The sequence below is a fragment of the Rhamphochromis longiceps genome, linkage group LG20 (assembly GCF_057381845.1).
Source record: "Rhamphochromis longiceps isolate RC_006_pf linkage group LG20, R_longiceps_female_GT1.1, whole genome shotgun sequence".
Classification (NCBI taxonomy): domain Eukaryota; kingdom Metazoa; phylum Chordata; class Actinopteri; order Cichliformes; family Cichlidae; genus Rhamphochromis; species Rhamphochromis longiceps.
Genome location: NC_140576.1, coordinates 3,455,902 through 3,474,127, shown reverse-complemented (window position 1 = coordinate 3,474,127; position 18,226 = coordinate 3,455,902). Strand labels below are relative to the sequence as shown.

Sequence of the window (18,226 nt, the reverse complement as noted above, 5' to 3'; positions counted from 1 at the left end):
CTCTGGTGAGGGTACGCATCGGCTTTATTCACAGACAACAAATTTACGTAGTCAATAAATGAGACAACCGGAGGAGGCTTTATGGCACTCACTAACTTGGTGATACGGTGGACTACTGACTCTTCTGCGGTTCTCTAATTTTGTATCATCTGTCTTAGATCTCGACAAGCAATGACATTCATGAAAATCTGGTAGTCTGATTAATGGGAGGTAAAACTATCAATGAAAGGAAGCCAGACGTCCTTTAACAGTTTGGCTCAGTCTTCTGTGAGCGAAGTTTTTAGTTTAGAGATTTTAGTTACAGCTGCAACTTAAGGGCGCTCACAGAACAACTTAAAATAACACTGCTAAATACTTGGATCACTTCATTGAAGTTAATATGTGTGTTAGTGAAAAAGTGCATCATGAAGTCAGACTAACAATTGTGGTTGCTTCAGCTTAGGAGGTAATGCAGGTCATCTGTTAGTTTGATGGTTCGATTCCTTGCTTCTCCAGTGTGCATGGGTAAGATGCTCATCCCGAGTTCGCCAGTGGATACATCGGCTTATAACTGTGTGGTTAGATAGAAAGTGTTTGTGTCAGTGGATGATTGAGGCATGTCGTATTGGAGTGTTCAGATAGAATAGATAGGTGTGATATAAGAACCGGTCTATCTGCATCATTACAGATAAAAAGATTCCTCTCATTGACCACCTCACCATCAGCTTCCATTTCCTCTTTCTTGCACACGTCTCATAGGTCAACGGTTCCACAGAGATGCTCGCATTTTCCTGGCCACTTGTTCTGGATATCAACTTTTGTGCTGGAAGTAGTGTGCGCCTCATTTTGGCCTGTTTTTGTGTGTACCCAACGTTGATGTATGAGGCCTCATTTTCAGAATTATTTACACAAATCTGTAACAGGGAGCAGTCCTGCTGCTGTGCTTAGACCGTGCTCGAGCTTCGCTGACTTTTAATTTTTTTGTGTTCTATGGAGAAGTATTCAGCTGACGAGTTAACGAGGCCTACGGGCCTTATGTAACGCTTTTCTGTGAAAATCCTTCATGTGACATGCAATGGATCCTTTGCGCTTTTCACTCATCTTCTACACAACCAGAGGGCTATTGTCAAAACATTTGATTTCCCGTGAGCTAGCATACTTTGTGTAGAGCTAAAAAAAAATAGCTGGATCAATGCTAGCTACATTCCAGATTGTTGCTGTCGTGACTCATGTTCAGATTGCACTTGTCTCAGACGCCTGTATCTCTGTCCTGTGTGTGTGTGTGTGACCTTGACACTGAAGCATATCACTAACCTAATTATCTAGTTCTTGTTTATTTAGTCAGAAGAATATGGCTCCTCGTGGGAAGGAGCCCTTGCTGCATTAAATTTCCCACAGATGTTGGCTTTCATCTTGTCCTCTGGAGTTGATGGGCCCAGAAGGGCCCAGGGCTCCGTCACACAAATATCTCCTCTTCTCATCCTTTTTCTATTTCCTTCCTCCAGTCTCTCCTGAGTATACCGGGCTCACCCTTCCTCTCACGCCACAACAGCAAGAGCAGCATCTTCAGTTTTAAGGGCCGCAGCAAGGACGTGGGCTCGGAGAACGAATTCGCCGACGATGAGCACAGCACCGTCGAGGAGTGCGAGGAGCGGCGAGGCTCCCTGTTCAGCCCGTACCGGCGGAGCAGCTACACTGGCTTCCATGGCAAGAGGAACAGCACGGTGGACTGTAACGGCGTGGTGTCGCTCATTGGCCCCGGGCCCGGTGGACGCCTTCTGCCTGAGGTGAAAATAGATAAGGCAGCTACTGACGAAAGTGTAAGGAAGTCAATGAGTAGACCTATCTAGGCATGGCCCCCCTCTCGTCCGTTACGTTTCTTTCTGGCTCTCTATCCTCTACTGTCATCTTTGCAAGTCCGTATGTATCTCTTGGCTAAGCGCTCGCGCCTCCCCTCCCCCAGCCCCTGCAGTGTATGCTGCCCTCCAACTGTAGGCAAAGGATGGGAAAATAAACGTGATTATAGCATTTATACTTAAACCAACCTTTCACAAGTTAGCTTCATACTTGGTCTATCAGTGACTTCCAGGCAATTTTACTGTTTGAAATGAATGATGACTGTTAATGTTTTGAATATGTTAGCATCAAACTTATAACTCATAAAGTACCTGCACTCAAAATCATTCAGCTGCTCACTGACCCGTTAGTGTACAGATCAGAGAAAGAAGTAACACACAGTTTTGTGTTTTAAGTTCCCGTTCACACACTAGCAGTAATGAAACACAGTTTTTGTTAACAAATGGCATATAATGATTGGTTAACATGCTCCAGTGTGTTGATGTGTTCCTCCAGGCATCCGGGTCCTCTGCTAGCCTGTGTGGGTAGATCTGCAATAGAAGCCGGAGGAAACAGAGGGGACCAGCTTTATAGAGCCACAGACAATTTTATCTGCTTCCCTAATTCCCTGATTCCATCCCAGAGTATATGTATCTAGCTATCTACATAAATATATATGTATAAATATATACACACCATCCTATTAGGCTTTCGAAAAATACTTTAAGAAATGAAGGAGGGCTGCTGTCCTTGTCTGTCTATACCTTTCTATGTTTTCCAGTCTCTCCCTGGTCAGCATTAGCAAATTAGTTGTGCGTCATTCTAGTTAGCATGGTAGATTTAAACCCCAAATTAGAACAAGCATGATGTAGACAAACCAAACTTTGGTTATGATGTCTGTTATTTCCTCTCCTTCTCTTTGACTTGGAGCATGCTCATGCATGACAACTGGATGAATTTGAACTACCTGCCTTCATATGACCTATTTACAATGCTCTTGACTTGATGGTTGCAATATAAGTTGTATGGTTTCAAAATAGGAAGATACAGTAGCATCAATTTGCAAGTTTGTGTTAAAAATGGCCAGATTTGGGAGACATTTTGTAAAATAACCTCATGATTATATTGCAATGGCAGCAAAGCCTCCATTATTGCATGACGGGACTGAGAATGCATTCATGCAGAAGCAGTTCTCCTCGCACAGTGTCTCACAATCCATTTTTTATCTAATTGGGATGAGCTAATTACATTCAAACACAATTAGGTCAAGTAGCCCTAGACCACTGCTCCCACTTTGGCTGAAACCTGCATGCATTTACAGCATACACACATCTTCCTTGAAACCAGCATACAAGTAGAGGAGAATGAAACGTGCCCTGCCCCCCACCCCCAAAATTCTGATCCTCGACTACTTTTTCCTGCCGTTGCTGTCGTGCACTTCCCTCCGCCGGCCACCGGTGGTGATGTGGGATGGTGTTCATGTCCTCTCCATGGGTGCTTGATTCTTCCTCTCCTCCTGACAGCCGACTACTGAGGTTGAGGTGAAGAAGAAGCTGTCGGGCTCCCTGATGGTGTCTGTGGACCAGCTCAATACCTCCTTTGGGCGGAAAGAGCGGGCCAACAGTGTCATGAGCGTCATTACCAACACACTAGTGGAGGGTACTGCCACTTTAACCCAGCTATTTAACCTGCTCTCTCATTATTCTTTAACTAGGGCTGCTCTTCATTGTTTGATTAGTTTGACATGAATTTCCTGCTTATCTGCTTTGCATATTCAAAAGTACCAGATACATACATTGCATAAAATTTTTTTCTATCCTATTATACCATTGCATGCAGTTTGCTGAGCACGCAAGTATGTTTGGTTTTGATGTATGATCCGCGCTATGTCTTCAGAACTGGAGGAGTCTCAGCGCAAGTGTCCCCCATGCTGGTATAAGTTTGCTAACACATTCCTGATCTGGGAGTGCAGCCCCAAGTGGATTAAGATCAAGGAGATTGTGAACCTTATAGTCATGGATCCCTTTGTGGACCTGGCCATCACCATCTGTATCGTCCTAAACACCCTCTTCATGGCTATGGAGCATTACCCCATGACCCCTGACTTTGAAGATATGCTGTCTGTAGGAAATCTGGTGAGTGGATTTTTGTTGTTATTTTTATCTGGTATTCTTGTAAATGATCTTCTCTGCTTCTTCTCAGTAGCTCACAGAAAGGTGTTATTTATGGGACTGTAATTGACAGGGAAAAAAAACATTCCCAAACCCCCCGCTGCTTCCTAGTATTCGTGGATTTTTCTTTACATACATGCACACACATGTTCCATTCTTCTTCTCCCGTCTCTCTCGCTGTACTCTGGTTCAGTGGATGCACCTGCTTCTCTGCTGGTTGGCTGACTGGTTGGAGGGCGGTGTTAATAATTCATGAAGGCTGATCGATGAGCTCTTCTAAAATGGTGCCTAAATAATTTCTGAGACCTGGTTGTTTTCATTTAAAGCTTTGTTTTTCTTTAAGAAACGGAGTAAATCAGAGTACTGGCACCATTTCACATAAGTTAACACATATTGTTGTACGCTCTTTTATATACAGTTTTGTGTGTATGTCTGTTTCGTATTAATTTACAATTGAAAAAGCAGTGAAATGTGTTCTTTCCAGTTGTGGTTCATAAAAATCTAGTTGAAAAGACTAATGGGTGGTACAGGTGGAGGTTTCTAGGTCACCTTGATGCAATATGAGTCATCATCCTGCGCGCCAATGAACACGCAGTCTGACAAACTCACGAGGGTGTATACAGGTCGATTTGAGTTCGAGTTCATACCACCCGAGTGGATTAAATTCAGAGAATCAAGATGTCATGGAAGTGCAGACTTTCAGCTTTAATTCAAGGGGTTTGACTAAAGAACTACATTAACTGTTCAGGAATTACATTTTTATACACAGCTCAAAAGTAATTGGACAACTATGTGGCAAATAATTTCATGGCCGCATGAGGCTTGTTCCCTCGCTATGTATGATTATTTGAATTAAGCACACACAAGATCAGGAGTTGATTCCAAGTGTTGAACTTGCATTTTGTAGCTGTTTGCTGTTATCCTCAGTATGAGGTTGATGTTTGTGAAAGAAAACAACCCATAAAAATCTAGTAAGAATGAATGCAGTGTCAACTCAGCAACACCAAAAGACCACAGAAGATAACCGAAGTGCATGATGACAGAATTATTTCCATGATTAAAAACAACTTCACAACGTTTATTTCAATTAAAACAAAAACTCTCGAGGTAGCATGTGTATCACACTTGAGGTCTACAATCAACCCAAGTCTTCATGAAGGGGAATACAGAGAGTTCACAGCAAGGTGTAAACCACAGGTTACACTCGGGACCAGGAAGGAAAGATGCCAGAAAACGTCTAAGAGTTCAGAATTTTATTTTATTGTTTTGACAAATAAACTGAGTGCAGGAGAGAAACACCTCATGATCTGAAGTACGCTACACAACCTGTCAAACATGGTGGAGGCAGTGTTATGGCATAAGCATGCACGGTTGTTAGTGGAACTGGGTCACTAGTGTTTGTTGATGATGCGACTGCAGATAGAAGTCGCATGCTGAATTCTGAAATGTTGCAGAACTGATCAGGCAGCACTTCAGCGTGTAAACCGATAAAGCAAGAGTTTCTCAAAGCAAAGAAATGGGATATTCTTCAGTCAAATCAGTAACCAGATCTCAGCCCAATAAATCAAAGGAAAAAAATAATGCAGAAAGAGCCACAAACCCACCTGGTCTAACAGAACATCTGAAGAGAGAAAACACAGCATTTGGTCATATCCATGATTTATAGACTAAATCCAATTAATTTGAAATCTCTGAAAACAGGGGACTATAAACATAAAGATATCTGTCATTTCTTAAAAAGCAATATTTGATCTAAAGCTGAAAGTCTACACTTCAGTCACATCTTTGTTGTTTTATTTAAAATTTACTGTGGTGGTTGTGCTGAGGCAAAATGACAGAATAAGTGTCATTGTCCAAAAACATGTATGGCCTACATGACTGTATGTTCGCTGTGTGGTCTGTGTGATTGAAGGCAGCCATCAGTGATCTATTAAAGATGAGAACAAACAAGTGCCGTCTTATCCTCAGTGACTGCAGAGCAGCTGACACATGCACGGACATTAACTAGATGTGCTTCCTCTGTAAATAATCTATTTGTGTTTAAGTTCAATTGCAGTAGCTGAGAGTACTAACCTAATGCATTTTTCTGCAGAACCAATATGTCGGTTCTTTTACTACTCATTATGCTTTACATTCTGTTATATATGTTTAGAAGCCAAGTTAAATTTGTCCTCCTTCTCGCATGTCAGGTTTTCACGGGGATCTTCGCAGGAGAGATGCTTTTCAAGCTTGTAGCTATGGATCCGTACTACTACTTTCAGGAGGCCTGGAACTGTTTCGATGGATTCATTGTGACTCTGAGCTTAGTGGAGCTTGCTCTGGCTGACGTTGAGGGCCTCTCAGTCCTGCGGTCATTCCGATTGGTAAATATCTATCTTTGCCTAGAAAAGTAGAGTTGAGATTGTATCATTGCATCATGTTGTTGTGTGTTATCATGCACATTCTGCACATCGAACAATACTTCTCCACTGATGCAGTGTCAGTGTTTAATCTAGAGCTGTTTGCACATATTTAACTCTTCCAAAAAAACAAAAACAAAAAAACCTCCCAAAAACTGGCGTATGTGTCAAAAACTCACAGCATCGCAAATTCTCTGTAGAAGTCGGAACCACTGATGTGGATATTTTAGGAGTTACTGCAAGATAAACCAGGCTGGCAGATCTCAAACAGGTTCTCAAACCTGTCAGAAAGTGGGTTGTTTTTCGATAAGCACGAAGACAAAACCGGCTCTGCACTGGTACTGCATCTGAGGCAAACGAGGCAAAAGTAAAATCTGTGTTTATTTAAACATTGCTGTATATTTATGCTATTTTTACTCTGCTGAATCGAAGCAACAAGTTCGTAAAGATGGGATGTTATGACTAAAACATAATCCTCCTACTCTTTCCTCCCACTTCAGCTCAGAGTGTTTAAGCTGGCCAAGTCGTGGCCCACTCTCAACATGCTGATCAAGATCATTGGTAACTCAGTGGGAGCCTTGGGAAATCTGACTCTGGTGCTGGCCATCATAGTCTTTATCTTTGCTGTGGTGGGCATGCAGCTGTTTGGGAAGAATTACAAAGACTGTGTGTGTAAGATCTCTGCTGAATGTGAGCTGCCCCGCTGGCACATGAATGACTTCTTCCACTCCTTCCTGATCGTCTTTCGTGTCCTGTGTGGTGAGTGGATCGAGACCATGTGGGACTGCATGGAGGTGGCCGGCCAGGCCATGTGCCTAATCGTCTTCATGATGGTCATGGTCATCGGTAACCTGGTGGTGAGTGTCCCATGTTGTTAGCTGGAAACTGTTAATGGGAGTTCACACATGACTCAGGTGCACTGTTCTTGACACAGTTTGAGAGACGTCCAGAAGGTAGAGCAAAGCGAGTGGACGTTTCAAAACTTCAGGCAGAATTCAGTAAAGTGTTTGGTATGAAAACTGCACTTCTATTCTATTCTTTGTTACTTTAATGATGAAGGTTTAGAAGCTCTGTAGAGTTACAGGGGAGGAAGACAACAAGCCTAAACCTTTTACACATGACTTTCACTGCCAATAACTAGCTGTGTGACTGTTAAAACACACGTAAGTCTACTTAGACAGGGCTTTCCGCTCAGGATCCCAATACAAACTCACATCACTGTTGCATAATTCATAGCGTTTGGACCATAAATAAGGTCTATGACTGCGACATATGACATCAACTTTTCTTCCATTTTTGCTTTATTGGATTTATTTGTACCGCCCACTTGAATCACAGTTATCTCACTGACTAAAGTTAATCAATGGAAATAATGGAATTCAAGGTGCCCAATGAAAAAATGCCCCTTTTAGCTCTCTAATGTAATGCGGTCAGAAATTGAGAATTTAGCAACAACATCCGATTACTTGTTTCCTTTTTTCTTTTTCACACGTATATGAATTTTAAAAAAGTTCATTAGCATCACAAGTAAAACAGGAAGAAACAATGTGTATGGAATATTTGATATTCATAGCATATTACACTGTATGTAATGGGGGAACCCAATGTGGAAGACCCGCATGCTATCACTTGACCAGCAGGGGGCGACTCCTCCAGTTGTAAAATAAGAAATGAACGTATAGAAGTTTATTTATAAAAAGACCCCCCTTTTCACTTTATTCATAGATTCATTACCTAATAGAGCTCATAATGTCAGTGTGTAATTTAATCTTCAATACAGTAAATGTTAAATCAGAACATGGCATGATTTAGGGTGTGGCTTGTAAATCACAAGGTGCTACCTTACAAGTGTGCAGTTGGTTACTCGGATTCCCTCCTGCTTCCTTCAAAACTGCCACTTTTTATGTATTTGTTTTTCATTTACTCTTTAAAGGTTTTGAACCTGTTCCTTGCCTTGTTGCTGAGCTCATTCAGTGCTGACAACTTGGCGGCGACAGATGATGACGGTGAGCCGAACAACCTGCAGATTTCTGTCATGCGCATCAAGAAAGGCATCGCATGGATAAAAGCCAAGATGCGATTACTGATGGCCAGTCTGCTGAGGAAACCACCGATGGAAGATGAGCAGAAGCCTTTGGAAGACATGTACGACAAGAAACTGAACTGTATCGCTAATCACACTGGGGTGGACATTAACCGTGACCTGGACTATGCCAAAAATGGTAACGGCACTACCAGTGGTATTGGCAGCAGCGTGGGCAAGTACATGATCGACGAAGACCACATGTCCTTTATCCACAACCCGAATCTGACCGTTTGCGTACCAATAGCTGTGGGAGAGTCCGACTTTGAGAACCTCAACACAGAGGACTTCAGCAGCGAGTCAGACAATGAGAACAGCAAAGAGGTGAGTGTAAACAGCTAGGACAGGGTCACATGAAAAAGAAAGCACGTCCTCTTGCAATTCTGTGATCCAGGTTCATCAAGTACATACAACCTGATTACAAAACATGACATATTAAACTGTTCCATTGTTTAACATAGATTAAGCAAAATGCAGAAGCACTGTGTGAAAAACTAAGTGCACCCTTACTGCTTTCATAGAAATTAAGAGGATAAGCAGCAGCTGGGTGCAGCAGGAGTTTGCTGGTCTGGAGCATTCAGGTGTTTGTTCAAGGGGGAAAGACATCATCGTTACATCATTACAGATCTCAGAGTAGCAACTGTTGCTGCCCATCAGTCTGGGAAGAATATTTGCCATTTCAAAGGCCTTGCATCCAACCCTACAGTAAGAAAGCATTCAAGTGAATTGCTAATCTTGCCAGGAGTGGATTTCCCAGCATATTTAACACACGGTCAGACTGTGGAATACTAAAACTGCATAAAGCCCAAGAGCCACATCTCAGACTCTACAGATCTAATGTATGTTAAATGTTAAAGTTTATGGCATTAAAATTGGGAAAAGACTAAACAAATATGGTGGTTTGGAAGGTTTGCCAGGAGAAAGCCTTTTCTCTCTACGTGAACATGGAAACACAGCTTAGGTTAGCAAAGTCAAATCTAAACAAACAAAATGACAATTGGACAGATAAGACCACATGACCCGGGCTCCTTGCAGTCACTGAATCAACCATAAACTCATATACTGAAGTATTCTGGAATAAAATGTGCGGCTGTCTGTCTGACAGCTAAGGCTTGGGTGATATTGGGTCATGGAATAGGACGATGATCTCAAGCATAGCAGCACCTCTGCAACCAAAAGGCTGAAAAATCTGCAAAACAAGGCCCACTCAAGTCCAGACCTCAACTGCATTGCAGTGCTGAGGCAGGATCTTAAGAGAGCTGTGCATAAATGAACCCATGCAGACCTCAGTGAACTGATGTAAGATGATATGCCTCATATTACAACGACGTGAACGACTGATGAAGTCATTCAGAAAGCAATTACTTCAGCTTTAAAGTTATTATGACTATTGAATTGTGGGGTCTACTTAGTTTTTCACAGGACTGCTTAGTTTGTATCAAATAAATACTGACATGCTGTAATCTTTTATATGTATGCATCACAGGTTGTATTTAAATAATGATTAAACCTGGTTATGGCTAATTTTTCCCATCATGTCCTGATATATAAAACTGTGAAAATGAAAGAAGGTGTACTTTCTTTTTTAACATGACTGCATATCTTATTCAGGGAGATTTTACTGAAAGAAAGAACGGCATACAAAGAAATATGTCCATGATATTCAGGCCCTTTCACTGCTTCCTAATTACATTGTCAATTTGTAAAAACTGATGCTCCACGTGTTGTTTTTGTTGTGTATAATCCTCAGCTATCCAGCACTGTGCCATTTTCTCTCTCATGCCAGTGAAAGTCTGGGTGTGGCTGGCCACTCTATGTTGCTCAGACACTAATACAACCCCATTACTCAATAGAGCCATCTAGACTGGCTTGAGCAGGCAGGCACTGCGGATGAATGGACGCTCTCTGACTTATGTGTTTTGATGAAATGCATTTAGAAGACTTTCAGAGCAGATTATCTGACATTTGATATTCCATTTCAGTGTTCAAATGGATGATAGGTGATGTTCAAGGTTGTTACGAAGTCCATTACAATATGAAGAAAAAAAACACAGAAAAAAAAGAAACAAAGATCAAAGATTTTCCATTTAAAGATAGAGCTGATGTAATTTAGAAATAACATTTCCTCAGGCTCTAAGAGGCATTATGAGTCCATCGCTTCTTGGTACCGAAATAAAACGTGAAAAGTTTCTGTATTTTGCATTTTTGTATGTTTGTTTCTATGCTTGTGAGATTGTTTTTCCACATGTGTCTGTTTCTTAATGTCAGTGTGAATTTTATTTCTGTAGCACATTTAAAAGCAACGAGGTTGATCAAAGTTCTTTGCAAAGCAAACGAGATCAAATCAATAGATCAATAAAGTAAATAAAACAAAAGAAAATATTTAAAAAACCCAAAACAAATAGAATAAACTATGATTAAAAACATAAATATAAAAAAAACAAGACACCACCACATTAACAAAATGTGTTTATGCGTCTGCTTTTCTTTAGCTGGATGACACCAGTTCTTCGGAGGGCAGCACCATCGACATCAAACCAGACGTGGAGGAGGTGGTTGTGGTGGAGACGGTTGAGGAATACATGGAACCAGAGTCCTGTTGGACAGATGGTGAGACCACTGCTTCCACACCACCCATTACCTCGACTCCCCAGGGGCTGGGTGGAAACTGTAGGGCACCAGGGTTGAAGGGGAGCTTTATTATAAAATATTATTTAACCATCTGTCTATAAATCTAAGGTTTTAATAAACTAAAGTGCATTTATAGGTACATTTTATATTGAACAAGAAAACAAAATGCTGGTTATTTTTGTTATTTACAGTTCATCCAGAAAGTAATCACTGTGCTTCATCGAGGTGAATTAAATTCATTTTTACCTCAAAATTCTTTGCAAATGTATTAAAAAAATGAAAAACACAAATATAATGTGTTTGCACCCTATGTTAGATAAATCTAAATCCGCATGTGAAGGCTCAACTTGGGCAAAGTTCCTTGGGTGGGCAAAATGAAAACAAAGACGTGCATTGTGGGAATTGCAGTTTGAAAATGTAAAAGCTCTTTTAAGATTTTACCAGGAAAACATGTTGAAACCTCAGACTTGAATCTCAGGGCTGGTTCATTCCATCTTGTTTTGGCTCAGTACATCTGCTGTTGTTTCTTCTCCTGTGCGTCCTCAGCGTGCGTGGCCAAGTATAAATGCTGTGATGTTGACATCACTATGGGATGGGGGAAGAGCTGGTGGTTCCTGAGAAAAACCTGCTACCTGATTGTGGAACACAACTGGTTTGAGACGCTCATCATCTTCATGATTCTCCTCAGCAGTGGCGCTCTGGTAAGGAGGCCTACGTTAGCATTTGCTCACACTTAAGCTAACTGTACAGTTGAATAAAAAGAGAAAATGTTAAATTCAAGATTCCACATACTTGAACCGATGAGTGAAGTATATATTTTAGCGACTGGGGGAAATTGGAGCAAAAATAAAAAATGAATAGAAATCAAAACCAGAGTGTTTGTGACATTAAGGAGGTAACACAAGCCTATCAGTGGTGTGGTTAAATGGGATGGGAGAGGACACAGGGGATTTGGTGAGTTTGTTAAATGTGCCAAATACAAAGCACGGGTCGGATGCAGACATATAATTCTTGTGGACTTATTTACAATTTTCTTTCTTCCTGTAAATCACAGTTAGGATTCAGCCGTCGGCTGGGCTGTGGTGCCATATACAGTTTCATTAGAAGCATCGTTAATCATCTCGTGTAATATTTCTGTCACCGTCTTCTCTCTGTAACTAATGCGTTTCCTGTTTCTCCGTAGGCCTTCGAGGATGTGTACATTGAGCAGAGGAAGACCATTCGGATCATTTTGGAGTATGCTGACCGGGTGTTCACCTACATTTTTATCCTGGAGATGTTGCTGAAGTGGGTCGCCTATGGTTTTGTCAAGTATTTCACCAATGCCTGGTGCTGGCTGGACTTCTTCATTGTGGATGTAAGTCTGGCTCTTGTTCCCTCCTGTGTGAGCTGCAGACTAGAGTAGTCACTTGCTCGGCAGCCACACCCTGGTTCAACAGCGATAGGGTGCAACAGAAACTCATGCAGGCTCTTGATCAGCAGTATCAGTATCAGATAACATATACACCAACCAGCCAAAACATTAAAACCGACAGGCTGCAACAACCATGTGATCTGCAACGCTGTTTAGGTGAGGGGAATATGTCAAAGTGCCGTCCCCCTGAATGATCAGTGTTACTCACCTCACCTAGCTTGCTTTTTAATGTCCGGACTGGTCAGCGTATGGCTTGTACCTTTTGTTGTTGACCGGGTGTGGTTAGGTTTGTAGGGTCAGGGTATTAACTGAATATCTGCTTCATGGATTGCAGCATGTGAGCGGGCATCTCTTTTAACAGTAATTCCATTATACAAGGACAGTGTTTTACAAGGCTGCACTGGAGTCTGTCCATATTGAAGGCACACATGCCCGAGCCACCTTTTACCACTCCATCAAGCAGCTATTCACATATTTTACTTGGTTTATCACTGAAATGCTTGAATATGTGGAATAATTTTCTGCTTCTCAAACAAAAAACTGCTCACGCTTAGCGCCGCAAACCTGCCCGCATGTTTTTTTTCACATGCAATAAAGTGAAGTCACACACAGATATTTGGGTGTATTGATGACAATTCAAATTAGAATCAAATCAGAGCACACCTAACGACTACAATAGGTGTGTAGTCACCTATTGTAATGATTACAATCATATTCAAGTCATGCTCAGAGCAATGGGAAGTGTCAAAGATGTGTTTTTGTTAAGCTGTCTCTGCCTGTGTTTCTGACCTTTATCCTCTCTCTCTGTGTACTGCTGTGCTCCTCGTGTCACTCAAGACTGAAAGTCCAGAACAGGAATGATTCTCCGGTCTATTCTGTGGAAGCTACACATATAAATAAGATTTAAAGGGGACCTATTTATCCTAATGTCCTACTCATTCGTTTTTAATATTAGACTCTTATGGAGCAGCTGTGCATGAGTCACAGAATAATCTTTTTGTCTTTTTATACAGGGCCTAACACAGCCCTTCAGTTTATCTTCCATCTGAAACTAGCAGTTTGGTGCTGCTTTCCTCTTAAAGCCATTTTCCTCTCGATTGGCTGCCCCTCACAAACAGAAGGTATAAACAGTAGGCGTGCGGGGGCTGCTGTACTCACAGCCAGAGCTGTGTGCCTATGCTTACAGTCACATTGGGCCAAGACTAGAAAAGGTCTGAAAATGAGTGTTTAGAGCAGTCACAGGGATTACTTCCACATAATCTCATTTTCTGAAACTTTGGCCATGTTCAATATGAGCTTTCATCATTATGAAATAGGGAAAACATAACAGGTCTGCTCTAATTTCAATGCTTTCAATTTTATATAAGATAATATTAGATGCTTCTGAGTTTCCAAATTCAGTCTAATGGGGGATAAATAAGGGTAAACATCTGGATGTAAGATGCCTGAATGATTTGAATTTTACATGTTGATTCAGGAATTAGTCAGCACCAGGTAGCAGAGCAGGATAGAAAAAGAATTTCCTGACTTCTGACTTTCTGCTTGAACTAACCACCTCTCCACAGTGTCCAACACCTCAGCCCCCGTGAATGGACTCGTATCAGAGGTTGCCATTATAAGCTTGTGTTATTCAGACCCCCTACAGCAAATACACGCATATTATATGTATCACATCCTCTAGGAAATCCACATTAAGCCTAAACAAAGCATTTCATGTTTGTACAGTTTAAAACAGCATTCAGAAAAACAACAGAAGCTATTTATTATTGATATGTTTAATGTTGACACATAAAGCTCACATAGATCTTGTATTGATAGTATTGATTATAATCATACCACGCCGTACTGATTGTGGTTCTCGCCACTTTAGACTCCCTACCTGTAAGTGTGTTGTCTCATCACACACTCTGGGCAATGTGAGGTGCTATGTTTCCCAAGTTGTGACCATGTTTCAGAGAAGTGATGTCCCTCCTCCCTTCTTTCCCCCATCCTCCTTTTATTCCCTCTTGAAAGTGTAACCTCAGGAATGTGGTGATATTGTGCTGAGATGTAATGATGGTGGGTGACAGGCAGCCGATGGTAAGTTTGGTCTTCACTAGCGCTCCCCCTCCAAAGAAATAAACAAAAGAAAAAAGAAAAAAGAACCAAAGAACTTGTGCTTGATGAGTCTGGGCTGTGTCATGGCCTCCATGTGCCTCTGCCGTCCTGTGTTGTTGGGTGAAACCATCGCCATGGACTCAGAAAGCAGGGGTGGTGGTGGGGAGGGCACCATCATTAGACCAGCCTGTGACTTTTAAGAGTGTGGATGTGCTTGGCTCTTTCTATGAGTGTGTCCCTCTTCATTTCCCTCTTATGTATCTTTCTGTTTTTCATTTGATTTGTGTTTTACTGATTTTCATTCAAAATGTGTTTTGTATTTTTATTATGTGTTTATTATTATATTACGGCCACATTAAGTCAGTCTGCAGCATCGTCATCATTCATTTACTCAACTCGTTTTTCGGAAATCACAGAAGCAGATGTTTAATATTTGAGTACACATTAATATACCTTTTTGTCTTAAATAATCTGTTTATCATACGACAGTAAAATTAGGCTAGATAACTGACACTGGGGTGTGTGAGCATCAGGGTGACAGGGGTCATACTTCATTCATCTTTCTTTTTCACTCAGATTATTATCATTGTTTTGTTGTGTTTTTCCCTTTGTTTTCAGTTGGTTTTATTTCTGTTTGGTTTGTGCTGTCGTCATCATGGGATCACAGCCCCAGATGTCATTGGCCTTGCCTTGCAGAGCTCTCTGAGAAGGACGTTGAGACACTGAGGCCGCTACCACACAGCTGGCCCAGCAGGTGGGCCAGAGGCCAGGCACCCCAAATGGGGGCTCTCCAAGGGGTCAGGCTGAAGGTGACAATTACCCCAAACACTGTAGTGCAGACTAAGGCAAAATCTTTATTTTACTGTCTCCCCCTGAGTATAGATGCTAATTCATTCAAGAGGCAAGGTTAACGATTTTTTAAAAAGTAAGTACCACAAAGTAAGCGCTTGGAGAAATGTCAATTTCTCTGTCTATTTATTTTGGTTTATTCATTTTATATATAGTAAGAAGAAAATCTGAATACAAGCCGATACTTTTCCTGGTGTTTTTTTCCTGTAGCTTTTATAGACTTTTAAGTCTCATGTCGTCTGTGTTGATGATGGCATCAGTCAAAATGAAGATTTTGCCTGTTATAAACCTCCCTCCGTGATTTTGGTAAGCTTTGGATGTTGTGTACTTCTTGCGGTGAGTTTGACCGGTTGGTGTCGGTGGCTGGTTGGAGGTGCTTTCACATGTGTTTACTGTTGATATTTTTCCTTATTTGTAAGGAACTGGTGCGCCCCCTGTTTTAGACCCTTCAGCATCACGGAAATTGCATTTATGGAAAGAAAAGACTTCCTGAGGGTACAATTCCTGCAAAAAAAGGCCAGATTCTTATACAGCTGGATACGTTGGTTCCATCTTGAAAAATGTGCATCCATCCAAGCGATCCTTTTATCTTTGCGATGCTTTCCTGTGCTGAAGACAGGCTATAATGGCGGCTAGGGCCTTTAAGGCAACTTCATCAAGGCGCTGTCAATACTGCACTTCTGAGCACTCAAAGAACGTGAGTGCAGCTTATTGACCACACTTTCCATAGTCCATTTCCTCCTTGCTTAGCAAAACAATGCTGTTTATGTGCTTAGCTTAGAATGGCTATACCACTCAGTGCTTTAAATGATTCTGTTACCAGAGCAAAATTGTATAGACATGATCTAAATTTCACAGTGATTTATTGCTACGATAAGAGTTCTGTACATTTACCACTGCTGAGCATGTGCGCACAGTTTTGTGAAGTAGTTAGTTAACTTGAGGATTAATTGCTCTTCAGCTGTGGCGATCTCTTCCTGACTGCTGCTGGGCACAATAAGGGCCCTCACCAGTTCCTTTGAGGTTGTGTGCCGTTATTGTTAACCATTGTTAACTGTGTGTAACTCGACTGTACTCTGTGTATTTTTGTCCTTTCAGTGCCATCCAGTGCTAATAACTATATCTGATGTGCCCTTAACCTCCATCCCTGTTTCTTGTGTGTGTTTCGTGTGACTGTGGCTCTCCTTTATGACTCTAAATGCTGTGTAGCAAATATGATTTGATGTCTGAGAAAGAAAATGGTAAAATGACACACTTGTACATGTTCACTTGTATTCTTTCTCTTAGGTTCCGTTAGTTTGTCTGTCTTAAATTATATGGGATTTTATGCCTCAGCCCAAGAGCGACATGGAGAGACAGTGTTAGAGGGGCAAGGGTAAGGCTCTCAAGTCTGTTGGGTTTTTAACAGGATAACCTCTCTCCTTCCCTCCCTCCCCAAATCCTCTTCCTCTGCTCTTCCAGTCCCTTCGCTTGTATCTTTACTAGATCATGTAGCACTCTTTTCTGTCTAATTGACCCTCTATTTGAGTCTTATGTCTCTACCTCCTCTCTCTCTCTCTCAACCACAAATTTCTTTGCAGGTACAAAGGACTTTTCACATCTCGTCAACTGCCCAAAAATAACAAACAATCCCTCTGGCCTACTGCTTCTAAAAATACTACGCACATAAAACCTATACTAAACACTGATCTTCTCTCTCAGTGTATATACATGTATAAATGCAATATTATACATGCATATACATGCATAGATTTATGTGTGTATGTCAAGCAACTCTCCGCCTATACCAGGGCCGTCTCTCTTCCCTAGTGAATATTCTCACTTCTAACAGTTTGGAACCTCTTTTGCTTCTCTGTTTTTGTGTAGGTGTCTATAGTCAGCCTTGTAGCTAATGCGCTGGGCTACTCCGATCTAGGGCCCATTAAATCACTCAGGACACTAAGGGCCTTGAGACCCCTCAGAGCCTTGTCACGTTTTGAAGGGATGAGGGTAAGATCCAAAGCTAAGCAGCTGATCCTTCCGCATGCCCATTCAACAGTTTAAAGCATGCTAGAACTGATCTAAAAGCAAACTAAGAAGACAAAAAAACAAAAACAAAAAACAAAACAAATTAAAAAAAACCTCCAAAATATTGGGAGATTGTTTTTTTTAAAAGAACAGGAAATGAAATCCAAAAAGTCACCCTTCCATGCGCAATCCTGTACCATGCCTTTGTTAGAGCGAAATAAGAAGTCATGATGCAGCTGGGAGATTGAGTAAAGTAACACTAAAGTTGTATTACTAGTAGAATAACGTGTATTTCAATTGAATTTCTTTAACAACAGCAACCAAAAAAAGAAAAAGAAAAAAAGCATAAATTGATTTGTTTCATCATTAAAATTGCCCAAAGAGCAACTGAAATCTTATTCACAAAGCTGCCTCATCACACGAGTGACAAATTGCAATTTCCGATGACTTCATTTTACTTTGTTTCTTCTTAATTGGCCAAAGTGAATGCCAAATTGGTCAAAGCTAACCAGACTTACATGCCATCTCATAGAGCATTCAAATCAACAATTAGCTGTTCATTTGGCCTGATTCTCAACCACTGCTTTCAATTGAGAACCCCTCTCCCCTCCACATGCCCCGCTCCCTCTTGCTCCCATAACCTCCCCTCTTCCTCAGCTCACACCATCCCTCAATGCATCTGGCATCGAGAACAACCAGCAGGAACCGAGGAGCTGCGGGACACCAAAATCTCTGCCTAACCAGTCACACCAAAAACTCA

The 18,226-nt window shown here is 41.4% G+C and overlaps 1 protein-coding gene across 5 annotated transcripts in view; it reads left to right on the top strand.

Moving 5' to 3' along the window:
• scn8aa (sodium channel, voltage gated, type VIII, alpha subunit a) overlaps positions 1-18,226 on the top strand; it is a 48,745-nt gene that overhangs the window by 18,332 nt on the left and 12,187 nt on the right. For 3 of the 5 annotated variants that reach the window (XM_085394548.1, XM_085394550.1, XM_085394549.1), the window contains exons 12-21: positions 1,485-1,799; positions 3,339-3,474; positions 3,712-3,950; positions 6,176-6,349; positions 6,886-7,242; positions 8,319-8,792; positions 10,961-11,078; positions 11,646-11,800; positions 12,283-12,456; positions 17,326-17,448. In XM_085394548.1, the coding sequence (XP_085250674.1) occupies positions 1,485-1,799; positions 3,339-3,474; positions 3,712-3,950; positions 6,176-6,349; positions 6,886-7,242; positions 8,319-8,792; positions 10,961-11,078; positions 11,646-11,800; positions 12,283-12,456; positions 17,326-17,448 (2,265 nt within the window). The remainder of the gene's footprint in view (positions 1-1,484; positions 1,800-3,338; positions 3,475-3,711; positions 3,951-6,175; positions 6,350-6,885; positions 7,243-8,318; positions 8,793-10,960; positions 11,079-11,645; positions 11,801-12,282; positions 12,457-17,325; positions 17,449-18,226) is intronic. The other 2 variants (XM_085394551.1, XM_085394552.1) reach the window with 1 other exon arrangement.